Consider the following 17,643-nt stretch of genomic DNA (forward strand, 5'->3'; position numbering starts at 1 on the left):
TTTGATTTATGATCTCTGCGACAACTTCAACATGACAATCCTTAACAATGGAGAAGTAACACGTTTGGCTGGTCCATCCTCGAATGGTAGCAGATTAGACCTCACCTTTTGCTCCAATTCACTATCGTTGGATTGCACTTGGCATGTAATCCAGGATCCGCACGGTAGTGATCATCTGCCGATCAAAATTTCGATTGCCAGTGGGTTCAACTCGTCAGAATCCGTTAACGTCGCGTATGATCTAACCCGTAACATCGATTGGACTAAGTTCCAATCCGCGATAGACGATACAGCATCGTCAGTGGAAGAGCTTCCGCCGTTGGAGGAATATAATTTCCTCTCTAATCTCATCGTCGACAGCGCACTTCAAGCTCAAACACGACCGGTGCCGCGATCGTCTATTCGTAAGAAAACACCATCGCTCTGGTGGGATCAACAATGCACGGAGGTTTACCGTAAAAAGTCCAACGCGTTTAAACTTTTTCGGAAACGCGGAACACGCGAGCATTTCAACGCATACACATCTCTTGAACGCGAACTCAAGAGCCTCATCAAGGCCAAAAAACGGGGTTACTGGCGGCAGTTTGTAGACGGATTGTCGCGCGAAACGTCTATGAATACGCTTTGGAGTACGGCGCGAAGAATGCGTAACCGGTCTACTAACAACGAAAGCGAGGAATGCTCGGATCAATGGATTCTTAAATTCGCGCGAAAAGTGTGTCCGGATTCCGTGCCGTCGCAGTTGATTCCTCGCGAAACCGCGAATTCGGTAGACGAAATCAGTCAGCCTTTTTCAATGGTGGAACTTTCACTCGCTCTCCTTTCGTGTGGCAATTCTGCCCCGGGATCTGATAGAATCAAGTTCAACTTGCTGAAAAACCTCCCAGACGTCGCTAAGAGGCGCATGTTGAACTTGTACAATCAGTTCTTGGAGCTCAATATTGTTCCCGACGATTGGAGACGAGTAAGGGTGATAGCCATTAAAAAGCCTGATAAACCCGCGTCGGATCACAATTCGTTTCGGCCCATCGCGATGCTGTCGTGTATTCGGAAATTGATGGAGAAAATGATCCTTTTTCGCCTCGACAAATGGGTTGAGACGAACCACCTTCTTTCAGATACTCAATTTGGTTTCCGTAGGGGTAAGGGAACGAACGACTGTCTCGCGTTGCTTTCCTCGGAAATTCAGTTAGCTTTTGCTAAGAAAGAGCAAATGGCTTCTGTGTTCTTGGATATCAAGGGGGCTTTTGATTCAGTATCCGTTGAAGTTCTTTCAGAGAAACTCCACGCTTGTGGATTGTCTCCATTAATGAATAATTTTTTGTACAATTTGCTGTCAGAAAAACATATGAGCTTTTCTCATGGAAACTCTACAGCTTTTCGATTTAGCTACATGGGTCTCCCCCAAGGCTCATGTTTAAGCCCCCTTTTGTACAATTTCTACGTTAGAGAAATTGATGTCTGTCTTAGTGACAATTGCACGTTGAGACAACTTGCAGATGACGGCGTAGTGTCTATCACAGGGCCAAAAGAGGTTGACCTGCAAGGACCCTTACAGGATACCTTGGACAATTTGTCTACTTGGGCTATTCAGCTAGGTATCGAATTCTCCACGGAGAAAACTGAGTTGGTCGTTTTTTCTAGGAAGCATAGCCCAGCACAACCGAAGCTTCAACTTTTGGGTAAACCGATCACTCATTCCATGTCTTTTAAATATCTCGGGGTCTGGTTCGATTCCAAATGCACCTGGAGATCCCACATTGAGTATCTGAGACGAAAATGCCAACTAAGGATCAATTTCCTTCGATCAATTACCGGAACGTGGTGGGGAGCCCATCCACAAGATCTTCTGACGTTGTACCGGACAACGATTTTATCGGTTTTAGAGTACGGTAGTTTTTGCTTCCAGTCGGCAGCTAAAACGCACATCATCAAGCTGGAACGGATCCAGTATCGTTGTCTTTGTATCGCGTTAGGATGCATGCACTCGACTCATACTATGAGTCTCGAAGTGCTGGCGGGCATGTTGCCACTATCCGTCCGTTTTTCAGAGTTATCTCTTAGGCTCCTCACCCGTTGCGAAGTAATGAACCCACTGGTGATCGAAAATTTTGAGAAGCTTCTGGAGCTAAATCCTCAAACATGTTTTATGACTTTGTACTACCTATATTTAACACAGGATGTCAGCCCTTCAAGAAATATTCCCAATCGTGTAATCTTCTCCGATTTCGGCAATTCAGTGAATTTTGATTTATCTATGACGCAGGAAATCCGCGGAATTCCAGAGCATCATCGTCCTATGATTGCTCCGTCATTATACGCTGCAAAGTTTGGCCATGTTGATTCTGCAAGAACGTTTTTCACAGATGGATCTCTAATAGAGGAGTCCGCTGGTTTTGGTGTATTTAATGAATTTCATAGCGCCTCTCGAAAACTTGAAGCTCCTTGTTCTGTGTATGTGGCTGAACTGGCAGCAATTCACTACACTTTGGAAACTATTGCTTCACTTCTTCCAGACCACTACTTTATTTTTACGGATAGTCTCAGTTCTGTCGAGGCTATCCGTTCCATTAGGCCGGTAAAGCACTTCTCGTATTTTCTCTTGAAAATACGAGAACTGCTTAGTACTTTATCCGTGCGCTCTTTCATCATCACCTTCGCGTGGGTCCCTTCGCATTGCTCAATTTTGGGCAATGAGAAGGCGGATTCACTTGCGAAGGTGGGCGCTATGGAAGGCGACATTTATGATCGACAAATCGCCTATAGTGAATTTTTCTCTATTTATCGTCAGCAGTCGCTCGTTAGCTGGCAAAATCAATGGAGTGAAGGGAGCTTGGGACGATGGCTACATTCAATTATCCCTAAGGTGTCGAAGTTTGCATGGTTCAAAGGGTTGGACTTGAGTCGAGACTTCATACGCGTGATGTCTCGTCTCATGTCCAATCACTATTGTCTAAACGCTCACTTGTTCCGTGTGGGGTTGGGAGACAGCAATCTCTGTGAATGTGGACAAGGTTACCAGGACGCTGATCACATCCTTTGGTCTTGTGCGGAGTATCGTGGAGTCAGATCACATTTTTATGATTCCCTTCGGGCTCGAGGTAGACAACCTAATGTTCCAGTTCGGGATATTTTGGCTAGACGCGATCTGGAGTTTATGAAACTCATATATGTTTACTTTAAGGATATTAACCTTAGATTGTAAGTTTGATTAACCTTGTGTTTAGTTTGTGTTTTGTACGTGTGGGTTTTTTTTTCAATGTTTGTTTTCAAGATGAATAGAAATAATTTCATGCTTTAGGATTAATTAAATAGTTGTATCGTAAACCACATTTCAAACCTCCTTCTTCCCTTTTCCTATCCAAAAAATTGTAAATCTCCACTAACCTCGAGACAACCGCGAGTACTCGGTCCAGTTCCTTTAACTTTAAATTTAAGACAGTAATAATGTATAACGCAAAGGATAACTCGGCTCTGTAAAGTTTATTCGATTGAGCCTGTACAAATAAAGTAATTATATAAAAAAAAAATTGCTCTCTTGTGGCACCTCACATCGAGGAATGAAAGGTGCAGACTAAGAATTCTTCTAAGAATATTCTCTAAAAATGTCAAGTCATTTGTTACCGTGGTTAAAAAGTTACAGCTGTTTCTGTGCGTTGCAATAAGTTCAGGATTGTCCTTTATATCATCTTTAAAACATGTTGAATGTTCGGCATCATTTCCTGTCACCCGGACTGGCGGTACTTTGGGACAGGGTTGACATGCTCAATCCTTCGCACAAGTCGTAATTCCGTTAACAATCCTGTACTCGCTTGTCAAATTAGTTTTTTGCGCTTTTGTTCCAATCGTTACATAATTTTAAACTTTTTTAATGATTGGCATTTAGGTCCAATTTGAAGGAAAAAATTGAAATCGACCAAATTCAACGTACTGGCAACGGTAATAGTAAAATGTGACTACAAAATATATAAAAACGTACTGCACAAAATTTCAGAGAGGTAACTGATACCAGTACCTTGAAGAATATATTTTCTTTGGTTCATATTTTTAACCTGTAGAGAATAGCATGACGCAAAACATTATTACAACGATTCCTACAGGGTTCAGAAATTGAAAGAAAGCGACCGAGTTGCTGGGCAAACACAATCGCAGTGATACCCATGTTGGTAGTATGGAAGCGTGGAAAAATTTCAAAATCAGGAAGGATATTGACGAACTGGACCACCAAAAAACAGCTACGATTGCTGCTAGTGAGGCAAAGCGGCTACAAAATTGCTATATAAGGGCCGACCACTTCGTAAACATTCTGAAGGAGCGGAAAGTGTGCCACCCAGTTGGTGGCTAACTACAATCCTGTGCTGGAAAAACACTTGGCGGAAGGTGCCAACAATTGCCAGTACACAAGTAACCTTATTCAAAATGACGTGATTACGTCGTTGCACAATGCAGTGTTGCGGAACATTGAGAAAATCTTGCGAGGAAAACCAGTGTCTGAAAGCAGTTTGCATTGAAGTAGATGAACCACCACCGGAGCAAAAAATAAATAAAATTAGCTAAATTGAACAGCAGGAAAACAGTGGTGGGTGGACAGCACAATCCATCACGCACTTTGGAATACTCCTCATCCCCAGATTAAATGCACCATAGAAAAAAAATTGCCCCTTAACAAGATTCCTGTGCACGCTAGTGATCGTTTGACCTGAATATCGTTCAGAATCATTATGAAGGATACATTGGACAATTACTGGAACATGGAAGTGATGCCATGAATATTTGAAGCTGACTATGGAGCATGGAAAATATGAAGATTGAAATTCCTAAGAAAATTCCATTTCTTTCGACTCAAACACAAAGGGTGGTAGTTTTGACGTATCCTTTGACCAGATTATCATCGAAAATCATTTTATTCTTCATATTGAAAGCTGACTATGGGAAAATTCCATTTATTTCTACTAAATCCTCCGAGAAATCTACCTGCAGGAAAGCATTAATAGCGTCTATTTGATACACCCTGCAGGTTTCATTGAGCTGCCAGTGCGAAAAGTTATCGCAGGGAACTATAGTGGACGAGTGGGGAGTACGTTATGCGGATTTGATGTATTGAGCAAAGTTGTTTAAATTACAAATATCTACAACACTGTGAAATACATCTACTTACTTAAAGCAAGATTAAAAACAAATTCACAGTGCCCTTGTGAGTGGACATATCACTGATATCTTGGCTTCAAAAGAAAGCCTACTAAATACCCAACAACTCTTCTGAAGACACCATCTTTCTAAAAACTCGTTTACATGTCCAAAATAAAAAAAAAAATCGCGTGTATTGTGGGGTCCAAATTTTCCTCTTTTTCCTCGCCCATTGTGCATTCACTCCACATCTCCTGATCAACATCATATTTTTCTTCCCTAAATAGGGTGTAAATGAGAGCAGCTTCCCACTCGTACACATCTTCATCCTCTCGGGGTTAATCATAATGAATGAACCAATAATCTACTATTATAAATAAATCATGACCATAGTTCGCACCCAGAAAAGCCCAGCGTAGTGTAACAGTAATTGAATAATTAACATCCACAGCAGCAACCGGCCGTAGAGAAACCATTCGTGCTCATCCGTGTACGGTTTCCTGGAAGCAAGCCTGCCTGAAACTTCTTCGCAATTAATCACGAACTGATACCTTCCAACCTACTCTCGAGAACGTCGTCATCTTCCTTCGTTGGTGGTGAGTTGGTAAGAAAATTAGAACCATGAAGTATCAATTCCCACTGCGAAGGGAAGCTCTTGCCGCCGTATCCAATGTCGTAACTGCACGGCCGATGAGAATAAATCTAAATTGAGTCGAATTTGACTCAAAATTTCAAAAAAAGTTTCCTCGATGTTCCAGGAAAAACTTCTTCAATATGAGGAAAATCGAGAAATATTGCACTCTCAAAAGACTGAGTAAAATGTTGGTTGAATTCGACCCAGCTACTGAGTTACTCTCATCGGCCGTGTATACACGCGGGAGGGACATGAACAGCAAACGTTATCATCGTCATCATCTTCATCATTAGAAGGCAAAAGCGCTAGGAGGGACCTTATCTCACCACCGCCGTGGAGTTCGGAAGGGTTCAGGACTCTCAAAGTACTACACACTATAGACAATATCGGCTGCAGCTCCCGGCCCTACGCGGTTGCTCTTTGCCGGTCCTCCCGGGTCCATGTGTTAATTAAAAAGGAATTATGTCCGGCACTAATGACACTAATAAATAACCTTTCCCATACAGGAGCACACCTTCGCTTCAGGGCTGGTGGGATGGTCGAATCACTGAACGTATGTACTACGTTCATTGCTGCTGTAATGATCGGGTCCAGTGACGCAGCGAGGCGATGAACGAGGAATTTATCATTCAACTTTATTTTTGACGTTGCTCTTCCGTGAGTGTCTTAAGAAGAAGTGTTTTTTTGTTCTAGATGATTTCGTTATAAGGTTATTGGCATAGCTAATAGAGGTGCCAAGGGGGTCAGGCATGCTTGGCATACACAGTTTTGGTCACGAACTGCTCATTTGCTAATAACTTTGCACACAGTTGACGGAACATAGTTCTTTTTGAAGCAGTAGATAGAATAGAGTGTAAGCTTGTTATAGATATGTAAAAAAAGAAATAGATTTTAATGCTAGTAGTAAACTGTATTTGTTTTTGCGTTGTAAAAATGAGGTGAGAAATGCTCTATACACATCTCGGAATTGAAGTGTTAAATTTAGTAGTGTTGATTCAAATGTTAAGCTTTACCTAATTTTCGCATATCTATAGTAAACTATGAGCATAATCTATCAATTACTTTAAAGAAAAATAAATTTCAACATTTGAGTGAAAAGTTATTACCAAATGAACAGTTGGTGTGTACAACTGTGCATGCCCAGCATGGGGCCAGGTCCCCTCCAGAATTATCTACCTCTCAACCCCCCAGGTTGCCCCATCATCCAATCTATCATTGGATATTATCCCTATCCCTATCCGGATAATTTTAAAACGGATAATAGGTATCCAAGTTAAAATTATCCGGATAGAAAAGTTTTAAAATTATCCGGAGGAAAGAAAAAGTCGATAGGGATAATATCCATTATTTTTCCCTCCGGATAGTATCCGGAGTACACCGAACAGTTTATGTTTAGAATAGGGATGTTTAATATCAAATATGAACTCCTAAAAATGGGTATTTTTAGAACCGGGATGATGTCCAGAGGCCGGAAATCGATATCTAACGCCATTTTGAAATCCAATATGGCGGCTTCCGGTTTCATAAAAGTGGGAAATACTGTCAAATACCCATCAATATGGGTATTTTTGGATTTTATTGGATTGGATTTCAAAATGGCGTCGAATATCAATTTTCGGCCTCTGGACATCACCCCGATTCCAAAAATACCCATATTGATGGGTATTTGACAGTATTTCCCACTTTTATGAAACCGGAAGCCGCCATCTTGGACTACAAAATGGCGTCAGATATCGATTTTGGGCCTCTAGACATCATCCCGGTTCTAAAAATACCCATTTTTAGGAGTTCATATTTGATATCAAACATCCCTATTCTAAACATAAACTGCTCGGAGTACTCCGGATACTATCCGGAGGGAAAAATAATGGATAATATCCAAGTTAAAATTATCCGGAGGGAAAGAAATGTGGATAGGGATAGACTCCGTTTATTTCTATCCACTGGATAGGCCTATCCGGATAATTATATTATCCATGCCTATCCGGATAATTTTGAAGCCTGGTCCTGACTACTTCAAACTAGGGGAACAGGATTTTTCAGTAATCCAAAGAACACTTCTTAGTCCTTGTTACTTTTTATGCCTTGTTGATAGTGACAAGACTTGGCTTTGTCTACCGAGGATGATCTTGAAACAAGGAAAAAAATGAGTTAGTTGTCTTCATCTGTATGATTCCTAATCTTCTATTCGTTATTCCCTAGTTTGAAGTGGTTAAGACTAGGGTTCTGATGCATGGTCATTATCGGTGTCATTCCTTAATTTTGTTGCTAAGGAATAAAATTTTGACTGACAGAGGGGCGCGCCTTTGGAGGGTGTTTCAACACTCCGAAGGGTATAAATAGCGGGACCTTTCAATTAGAGTCGGATCCTTGCGATAAATGCAAGAGTGGCAACTGTAAAAAAATCGAATACTTCATCATTTCTCAATAGTGATGGAGTAATACGACGTGCACTAAACTAAGGACACGGGATACACTACAATAGATCAATTTACTGGTCGCAGTAGTGTTAGGTCCCGAACAGAGGAAAAAAAGGGGTGTACTACCAGAATGTTCGAGGAGTGCGTACGAAAATTGACGACGTTTTCTTGGCTGATTCGTCATGTCATTATGACGTTATAGTGCTTATGGAAACATGGCTTGATGACAACATATTTTCACCAAAGCTTTTCGGAGATTTCTACACCGTTTACAGAACAGATCGAAGCAATATTAACAGTCATAAATCACGTGGCGGTGGAGTGTTGATCGCTATTTCAACTAATTTCAACGGGTACATTGATCCCACTCCGGTAAATGTATCTCTAGAACAGCTTTGGGTTAAGTTGAAATTGCATCAATGTTCAGTTAGTATTGGTGTAATTTACCTTCCACCTGATCGCAAGTATGATTCATTTAGCGTGACTAACCATATCGAGTCTATCGAAGCGACGCCCTTCCGTAGATGCATTACAGTCTCAAATCTCTGTTGCTTGCGCCTCGTTACTCGATGGCTTCAATCTGCATGGTCTGTATCAAGTTAACTATATTACTAATCAGAACATGCGAATCTTGGATTTCGCTTTGGTGAATGAAGCAACGCTCTCTCGATGCCAGATTGAGGCAGCTGTAGAACCACTCTCTTTTCTTGATGCCGATCATCCCGCTTTTGAAGTAACTATTAGTCTCGCACAGCCTACTGAATTTGAGAGTTTCCCGGACGAACCTGGACTTGACTTTCACCGCGCTGATTTTGGAGCATCACTTGAAGCGCTTCGCCAAACTGACTGGAACATCCTTGAATCCGCTGAAGATATTTACATTTCTGTAGAGTACTTAACCAGTGTGTTGAAGAGTTACGTGGTTGATTTTGTTCCACTGCGCAGGCCATATACATTTACGACGACTCAAACGTCAAAGATCCGAACCTACTGCCAGTCTCGTTTTCCTTTTTCCAAGCAACATTTCGCACGTGCTAGTAACAACTATCGCACGTACGTATAACCGTTATCTGTACAAACGCTACTGCAAACGAACTCAGGAAAATCTACGCAGACATCCACGACATTTTTGGAAATTTGTCGACTCTAAACAGAAGGAGCATGGGTTACCCGTTGAGATGTTTCTGGGCGATGAAGTCGCCACCTCCACTTTGGAAAATTGCAATTTGTTTGCCACTCACTTTAGACGGGCATTTAATGATTCTACGTCGTCTGCACGTCAAATCACAGAAGCTTGTAGAGATACACCTAGTGGGGTCTGTTCTCTGAGAAGCTTTGCGATCACGTCGTATCAGGTGGACTCCACAATAAACAAATTGAAATACTCTGTGTCCAGTCCAGATGGCATACTCTGTGTCCAGTCCAGATGGCATTTGATGATGCACATTTTGGCAGAGGCGTCAACGACTACCGCTTTATGATTCCAGGACTGTATTGTTCGCGAATGAAAACTGAAGTTTTTGATGGTAGTTTTTTTTTTCTCATCCTTTGCATCGCGTTTTACTTGCGACTTTGGAGAGAAATAATCATTGAGGATTTACAGTTTTCACAAAGTTTTGATGGGATTTGACTTAATTGGTTACAACATGGAAAATCTCGAGATCCTGACCAGATAGAAAGTTACTGTCTTCGGCAAAGTTGTTCTAAAAGACTATAACCTTTTTGCTGGTGGAGAGAAGTTCAGAATTGTCTCTCTACGTAGCGCTAGAATTCATGTGAAATTCTCGTATGTGATCCTGACCATATAGAAAGTTACTGTCTTTCACAAAGTTTTTCAGGAGGTCAAAGCCTATTGCTTGGTGCTCTATAGTTCAGAATTTGCTCACTACGCGAAGCTAGTATACATGTGAAATACTCATATAAAATATCTCGAGTTCCCAACCAGATAGAAAGGTACTGTCTTCGGCATAGTTGTTCAGGAGGTCAAGGCTTTTTCGCAGGTGGACAGTAGTTCAGAGTTTTCCCACTTTGCGGCGCTACTATACATGTGAAACTCGTGCATATAAAATATCTCTAGATCCTGACCAGATAGAAAGTAAATGTATTCGACAAAGTTTTTCAGGAAGTCGAGATCTTTTTGTTGGATGACAATAGTTCAGAATTTTCTCACTATGCGGCGCTGAAATACGTGCCTTTCTCGCATATTCAATAGCTCGAGATCTTGATCAGCTAAAAAGTTACTGTCTTCGGCAAAGTTGTTAAGGGGTTCAAGATTTTTTGGCTGGTAAGCATTATTTAAGAATTTTCTCACCACGTGGCGTAAGTATACATGTACACTTCTCGCATATGCTATATCTCGAGATCCTGACCAAAAAGAAAATTACTGTCTTCGGCAAAGTGGTTCAGAAGGTCAAGGTCTTTTGGCTGGTGAACAGTATTTCGGAATTTTCTCACTGCGCTGCGCTAGTATACACGTGCAATCCTCATATATGCTACAGCTCGAGATCTCGAACAGCTAGAAAATTACTGTCTTCGGCAAAATTGTTTAGGAGATCAAAGCATTTTTGCTGGTGAATAGTAAATAGTTCAGAATATTTTCGGTACGCGGCGCTAGTGTGTATGTCAAATATTTGTATATGCTATAGCTTAAAGTCAGGAAGTAACTGTCATCGTCAAACTTGTACATGCGACAAAGTTCTTCCGGATGGTGAACATGCAAATATTAATTTCAAATTTTTTTTTTCAAGTCAATTCTGAGAAAATCAATCATGATTATTCAGAGTAAATTTTGAAAAAAAGTTTAACTTTCGATGTTTTTTAGGGGGTGTCCTTAAACTTATGATCGGGAGTGTACGGTTTTATAAATTTATCCATTCAACTGAGCAAAAGTGCCTCACTCTCTGAGTTAGTCTCGATGTCCGTGCACACGTAAATACACGGATTTTTTTTTATTCTAGACCCCTCGATAAGACATTTCGAAATTAGCCTAAAATGAAAGGGAGACTCTATACATACATTTGGTGGAAGTTTCAGCGATATCGATCTTTTAAGATAATGTTTTCCATTTGAGATACGTGTTACCACTAATTTATCAGAGATATACAAGTGGAAGACTCACACCAATTTATGTATCCACAAATCTGCATGAAAATTTTCATCAGTAAAAGAAATCCAGAATACATTAGTCTTATCCCACTAAGGCTGATGTAAATTATATTTTTATTTTATGATATTTGATATGCGAGAATTGCCCGCCAAGTTTTGAGAAATTTCTGAACTACTGTTCATCAGCCAAAAGATCTTTATCTCCTTAACAGCTTTGCCAAATGCAGTAAATTTCTAGCAGTTCAGGATCTCGAGACATTATATATGCGAAGATTTCACGTATATACTAGTGCCGCGTAGTGAGAAAATTCTGTACTGTTGACCAAGGTTTAACGGCGCCGGTGGTGTAGTGGTAAGCGTGATTTCCTCTCACCCCAACAGGCCTGGGTTCAATCCCAGTCGGCGCCGCCGGGATGTTCTGAGGCATAACATCTCTGATCACGCCTTCCTTCGGATGGGAAGTAAAGCCGTTGGTCCCCGGTTCATGAGTTGATGGGTCGATAGGTAGGGTCCAAGTGTGGGAGCTGCCTTCCTGGCACGTCGGTAGCATTGGTGCTCAGCACGGAAAACAAGATCGACGGAAAAAACAAAACCAAAGGGACCAAGGTTACTGCTATTCGCATCATTTCTCCTATATTCATTCATCGTCTGCGACGGTATTCGAAGCATCGGTTTCTCTACAAAACTTCCGAATGAAGCGAATACAAGCGTTAAAACAAGTCGTGGTGAGTGGGCTGTGTGAGATGAAAATGAGTGTCGATGCAAAACGCAAGTCTTCATGCTTTGTGCTCTTCGGCTCTTTCTCGTTCGCTTCATGAGCAGCGGAGTGGCGTGATCGACTCGAGCGTTCTTCGCTGTTCTTCACTCTTCTTCACATGCTTTGATCTTCATGAAGATGCGTTTAGTTCATCATTCGTCGCGAACGAGAAAAGTTGAATTTACTCGCCATGATGAGTCGGGAAACATTAAAACAAAAAATTAGTGGAGTGGTGGAAGAGGTTTCCGAAGCAGGAGGTATTGTAAAACACAGGTGTCTGGCCGAAATAGATTCAAATAGAAGATGTGCTTATGAACAGGCAACGCTTGTACCAGCAAATTTTAAAAGGCATTTTATGTCAGCCCATCCGGATGTGGCTCGTCGGTTGGGTTTTGTCGAGAGCAACCGTAGAGTACGGTCAGCAGGTAGTGTGAGTGAAAACGAGCAGCAGATTCCCACGAACAGGGCAAAGTGTACGAAAGTTTCAGTGGAAACCGACCGGAAAAAAGTTCTACTTGGTACGCTTCAATTGGTGACGGTAAACAATTTGCCCCTTAGATTTCCTGATTGGAAATCTATTAAAATTTTGAATGAACCGTTATGGAAGGCAGTGAATTTGAAAATTACACGTAATACTTTGCCAAATATCGTTGGCCGGGCAGCAGAGATAATGCGAAATGTGTTAATTGAATTGTTCCGTAAAAAGCCGGTGTGCTTAAAGGTCGATTCAGCTACACGGCATGGTAAGGCAGTGTTTGCCATAAACCTGACTTTACCCGATGAGGAAGGAAACATCCAAATATATCATCTTGGTAAGTAAATGATGATTAATTTGTACAACTGAATACAACTGATAATACGTATGCAATGAGTGGTGAATGGAGCATGAGTGGTGAATGGTGACGTTACGGTAATATGTTTGGCTAAAAATCAACTGGCTCACAAATTAGTTTGAACGCTCTTCAACTTCCAATTCAATCCGATTAATGGTATATTCATATATGAACAGGGGAACGGGGACGGGCGCTTTTTCTCTCTCTTATCAACGCAAATCCCGTTCCGTTCCCGTTTTCCCGTTCATATGTGAATTGACCTTAAAACTGTTGATATGTTCCAGGTGCCTTTCTGATTGACACAAGAAGATTAATTGCAGCTATTTAACATTACAGGGATCGCGCCATATACACGGTGGTTGGTATAATTTAACAAATTGCTCGGTTTCATATAAAGGCATCCCCCGAAGAGTGTTGCCGTTTTTTCTCAGCTGCCTTCTAACCAACCAAGCTGATTTTTTGTTTGAGTTCAGAGTCGATCATTAAAAGTCATCTACAAAAAATCAGTGCGAATGGTTTGAGGACTGTCGAGAAAAAGCGCTCTTCTGGGGATTCCTGTATTAAATAGCGTCATATCAAAGCAAGCGCGCCTTTCGATACTGGCAGCCACCAAAGCTTTTTTTTTGATCCTATACTTACACGTTCATGAAGAATAAACAGCACATATTCTTCATGAAGAATGTAAAATTAGGTGATTCGCTACCGAACAGCATCGTTCCCGAAGAATGCTTCTCTGAATCACGCAACTACAAACTTGAGAGTGAGTGACGCTTGGGTAAATGTATATCAGTGGTAACTCAGCGAATGACGAGGATGATGGAAGAGACGGAATGATCCGAATGACTCCATTCGCATAACCGATCCGGCTAGACGGTTGAATCGTATTTCCACTGCTGCTACTACTCAGTTGCGAAGAACAAACGTAGCGAGTGAAGCTTCTTTGCGATGATCAGCAACCTTGCTGTTGACCAACGAAAAAGTTTTGATCTCCTGAACAAATTTGCCGATGACAGTTTAGCAGGTCTTGAAATATATCTAATGCGAGAATTGCACGTGTATATAAGCGCAATGATGTGAAAAAAAAATCTGTCGACCATCCAAAAGGCCTTGGCTCCCTGAACAACTTTGCCCAAGACAGTAACATTCTATTTGGTCAGAATCTCGTGATAATTTACATGTGAAAATTTCACGTGTATACTAGCGCCGCTTAGGATATTCTCAACTATTGTACACCAAGCAATAGGCTTTAACCTCCTGAACAACTTTGTCGAAGACAGTAACTTTCTATCTGATCAGGATCTCGAAACAAACCACATGCGAGAATTTCACGTGTATTCTAGAGTTACGTAGTGAGAAAATTGTGAACTACTGTCCACTAGCAAAATCTATCTTATCAGAATCTCGGGATATTTTACATACGAGAATTTTGCGTGTATACTAATGCCACATAGTGTGAAAATTCTGAACTATTGTGCACCAAGCAATAGACATTGACCTCATGAACAACTTTTTCGAAGACAATAATTTTCTACCTGTTTAGAATCTCGAGCTACTGTCCACCAGCCAAAAATTCTTGACCCCCTGAACAAGTTTGCCGAAAACAGTAACTTTTTATCTGTTAAAGATCTCGAGCTATTGCATATGCGAGAATTGCATGTGTATACTAGCACCGAGTAGTGAGAAAATTCTGAACAACTTTCCACCAACGAAAAGATCTTGACTTCCTGAACAACTTTGCCAAAGCCATTTACTCTCTATTTGGTCAGAATCTAGTGATGTATCACATGCGAGAACTTAACATGTATACGAGCACTACCTAGTGAGAAGATTCTGAACTACTGTTCACCAGCAAAAAAGCTATGATCTCCTGAACAGCTTTGCCTAAGACAGTAACTTGCTATCTGGTCAGGATCTCGAGATTTTCCATGTTGTAACCAATTAAGTCAAATCCCACGTAGTACGGACACCGTTTACGCGGTTTCCATTCACATTTTCTCTATTATCCGCATTTTTTGGGGGTTAACTGAAATAAAAGTTTAGCTTGTTTGGTTAAAAACAAACAACACACCCTTGGCAATTTGTAATAAAGCACGCCAAATAACGGGTTCATTTCTCCGGATCATATCGGAAATATCTTTTCATGATTTGTCAACTTTATTGCCCACGATAGTAGAGACCACGCATATAAAAGTAATTCATACTGAAAAGAAGAACACGCGGATTCATGAGTATTTGATGCAAGAATACAAAAAAATAAAATTCGGATAGGATTACCCTGACACTCTGACAGGTAATGTATGTTTATACTGATTTAATTTTTAATTTCTTGACGAATGTGAGACTACTTTGATTACCTTTGAGTAAATATGAGTTACTCAAATTTGCTCGCTATGAAAATATTAACTCTGAGTACAGCCGTCTCGCCTCTAGGTCTGACCCTTATAGACTCGAAAACTAGTGAACCGATCGGCGTGAAAATTTGTATGTAGAGATTTTTGGGGCCAGAAAAGGTTCTTATGATGGTTCAAGACCCCTCCCTCATCCTGTAAGGGGGGGCTCCCATACAAATGGAACAGAAATTTCTGCATAACTCGAGAACTAATCATGCAAATGGAACCAAATTTGGCATGTGAATATATAAGGAGATGGCCATAGAGGGTAGCCCCTTAGATTAGAGGGGGGGGGGGGGGCTACGTACAATATAGAATGCTTTTTTTAAACGGCGCATTAGCTCAAGCTAATATTGAATCCCGAGCAAGGCCGGGCACACTCAGCTTGTAGATAAATAAAGATAAAAAGAACGATCTCACCAAGTATGTATCAAGCTGCCAAGCAATGTTCCAGCGCAGTAGTCCAAATAGTTTGCTTGATGAGGATCAACATCCGGTATGGCTGCCTGGTAAAACTTGAATGAAGTGTCCTAAATCGAGTGCTCTCTTGATAGGTTCATCACTCCAACTTGCTCCTCAGTGTGATCAAGACATCGTAGTCCAATGGAGGATTTACTTCGTTTTGTAAACTGCTTGAGCAGTGAATAGCAGGGACGTAGTTCTAATATTTTTTGAGAATCTTGCAGGATGGTTGCGATATAGGAGAACTCGGCAACACTCCCTTCACCCTTTCTTCTCTATCCAACGCTGACCGATTGTACAACACTCCTCCCCTCCAACAGAATAACTTCACTTCTTCTTCCAAACAAGCAACAAACGACTACATCTATACACCAAAAATAGTTTATTGTCCAATGCGTCCATTCCGGATTCACTACCATTAATGCCTTGTATATCGAATAATCACACTCGTGGAAAAATAGAAAAAAAATCGTGACAGCTCTTAAAAAGCCAACCGACCTCAGCCGGGCCTACTCCGAATCTCGAACCAAATCCAACTCTTATTTCTATGTTTAGTAGGAGTTGGGCCGAATACTCGCGGCTTACCCGAGGTTACAGGGGTACATTGTCGAAGAATAGGATCAGAGGAGAAGCTTGGGGGTGGGGTTTCGTTGTAGTGCAAATATTTTCAGTGATCTTCGTAAAATTAAGAGAGATAGAAAAATATGGAATTTGGAATAAATTTAAAAAAACACTTAAGGGAGTTTTGTAGAAATTTTGAAAAACTTAAAGGAGTTTTGCAGATGTTTAGGAAACATTGCATAAGTTACAAAATATTCCTCAGATATCCTTCCTAGACAGCAGGAAATATTCAAAAGATCTCCATATAGACGAAGATATTTTTAAAGTTCTCTTGATATTTTTCCAAGACTTCTGGTTGATCGAGTTCTGTGGATCTCTTACTATTTAAAAATTCAAATATTCTTTCAAGACTGTAGGTTATTCAGGAAGTATTCAAATGTTTTCCAACTAATTGAATATGATGGAATCTTGAATGATGAACCTAGATTTTTAGAATTTTTTAAATCTTAATCTTACTTTCTAGTGAGTATTCTCACTTTTTAAATGAAGGTTTTTGAAAAAAAGATTTGGCAATAAGTAATGCAGTGGAAACAAATTTACTTATCTACGGATGGTACTCCATGAAAATCTAATAACATTGCATCTGACTGATAAAAGAACGGTGAGTAGCTCAATATTGAGAAAAAGTTTAACTGCCTTGCAACGCCACCGGTCGGGATGTAGAAAGTTTCAACCTGATTGCCACCGAGATGGGTTATTCTTTCGTTCCCGGTTCCAGTTCATTTTACCGATCCCCCTCAGGTACTGGGGAGGGAGCATCCACAGGAGAAGCAGAAGTACTTCTTTATTAATCACCCGCGCAAAACTGCAAATGAGCTCCTGCAGCGGTTTCCCTCACACCCCGCTCTCTATCCGTCCATCATCAGAGTATGTGGGTAAGTGGATCCCGTGTGAAAAGACCATCCTCCATTGACGGGAACTAGGTCCCCATGTAGAGCATGGTAAGTGTCTGTCTATATAGAGAATCTTACCGTCATACTGTTCAGCAGGAACGTGATGGTGGCACCCGGCTTCGAGGGCGGTGTCGAACAGTTGGCCCGCAGGATGTCCCCCGGGTCGTACTTGGTGTGCTCTGTCCACAGGGTTGGTGGAGAGTGCGGCAGTTCTGTGGGGAAAAAGAGCGAGAGATCAGAAGGAAAAGTGATTAGAATAGATACTGTTTTAATTGAGTTTTTTTTTTCCTACGATGAGGACTTAAAGGTGAATACCGATAGGTATTTAGTTCAAGTGCTGATAGTTTACTGAACGGATAAAAACGATTCAATCGTTGTTTTTAAATGAGCTCATTCTTCTT

The 17,643-nt window shown here is 41.0% G+C and overlaps 1 protein-coding gene across 1 annotated transcript in view; it reads right to left on the reverse strand.

Annotated features, from left to right (window-relative positions):
* Positions 1-17,643, reverse strand: part of LOC135706744 (uncharacterized) — a 282,223-nt gene that overhangs the window by 6,821 nt on the left and 257,759 nt on the right. The window contains exon 5 of the mRNA XM_065228398.1: positions 17,321-17,454. Within this exon, the coding sequence (XP_065084470.1) occupies positions 17,321-17,454 (134 nt within the window). The remainder of the gene's footprint in view (positions 1-17,320; positions 17,455-17,643) is intronic.

This window comes from Ochlerotatus camptorhynchus, unplaced genomic scaffold (genome assembly GCF_037179485.1).
Source record: "Ochlerotatus camptorhynchus isolate MF236.1 unplaced genomic scaffold, CSIRO-AGI_Acam_v1.1 ptg000290l, whole genome shotgun sequence".
Lineage (NCBI taxonomy): Eukaryota > Metazoa > Arthropoda > Insecta > Diptera > Culicidae > Ochlerotatus > Ochlerotatus camptorhynchus.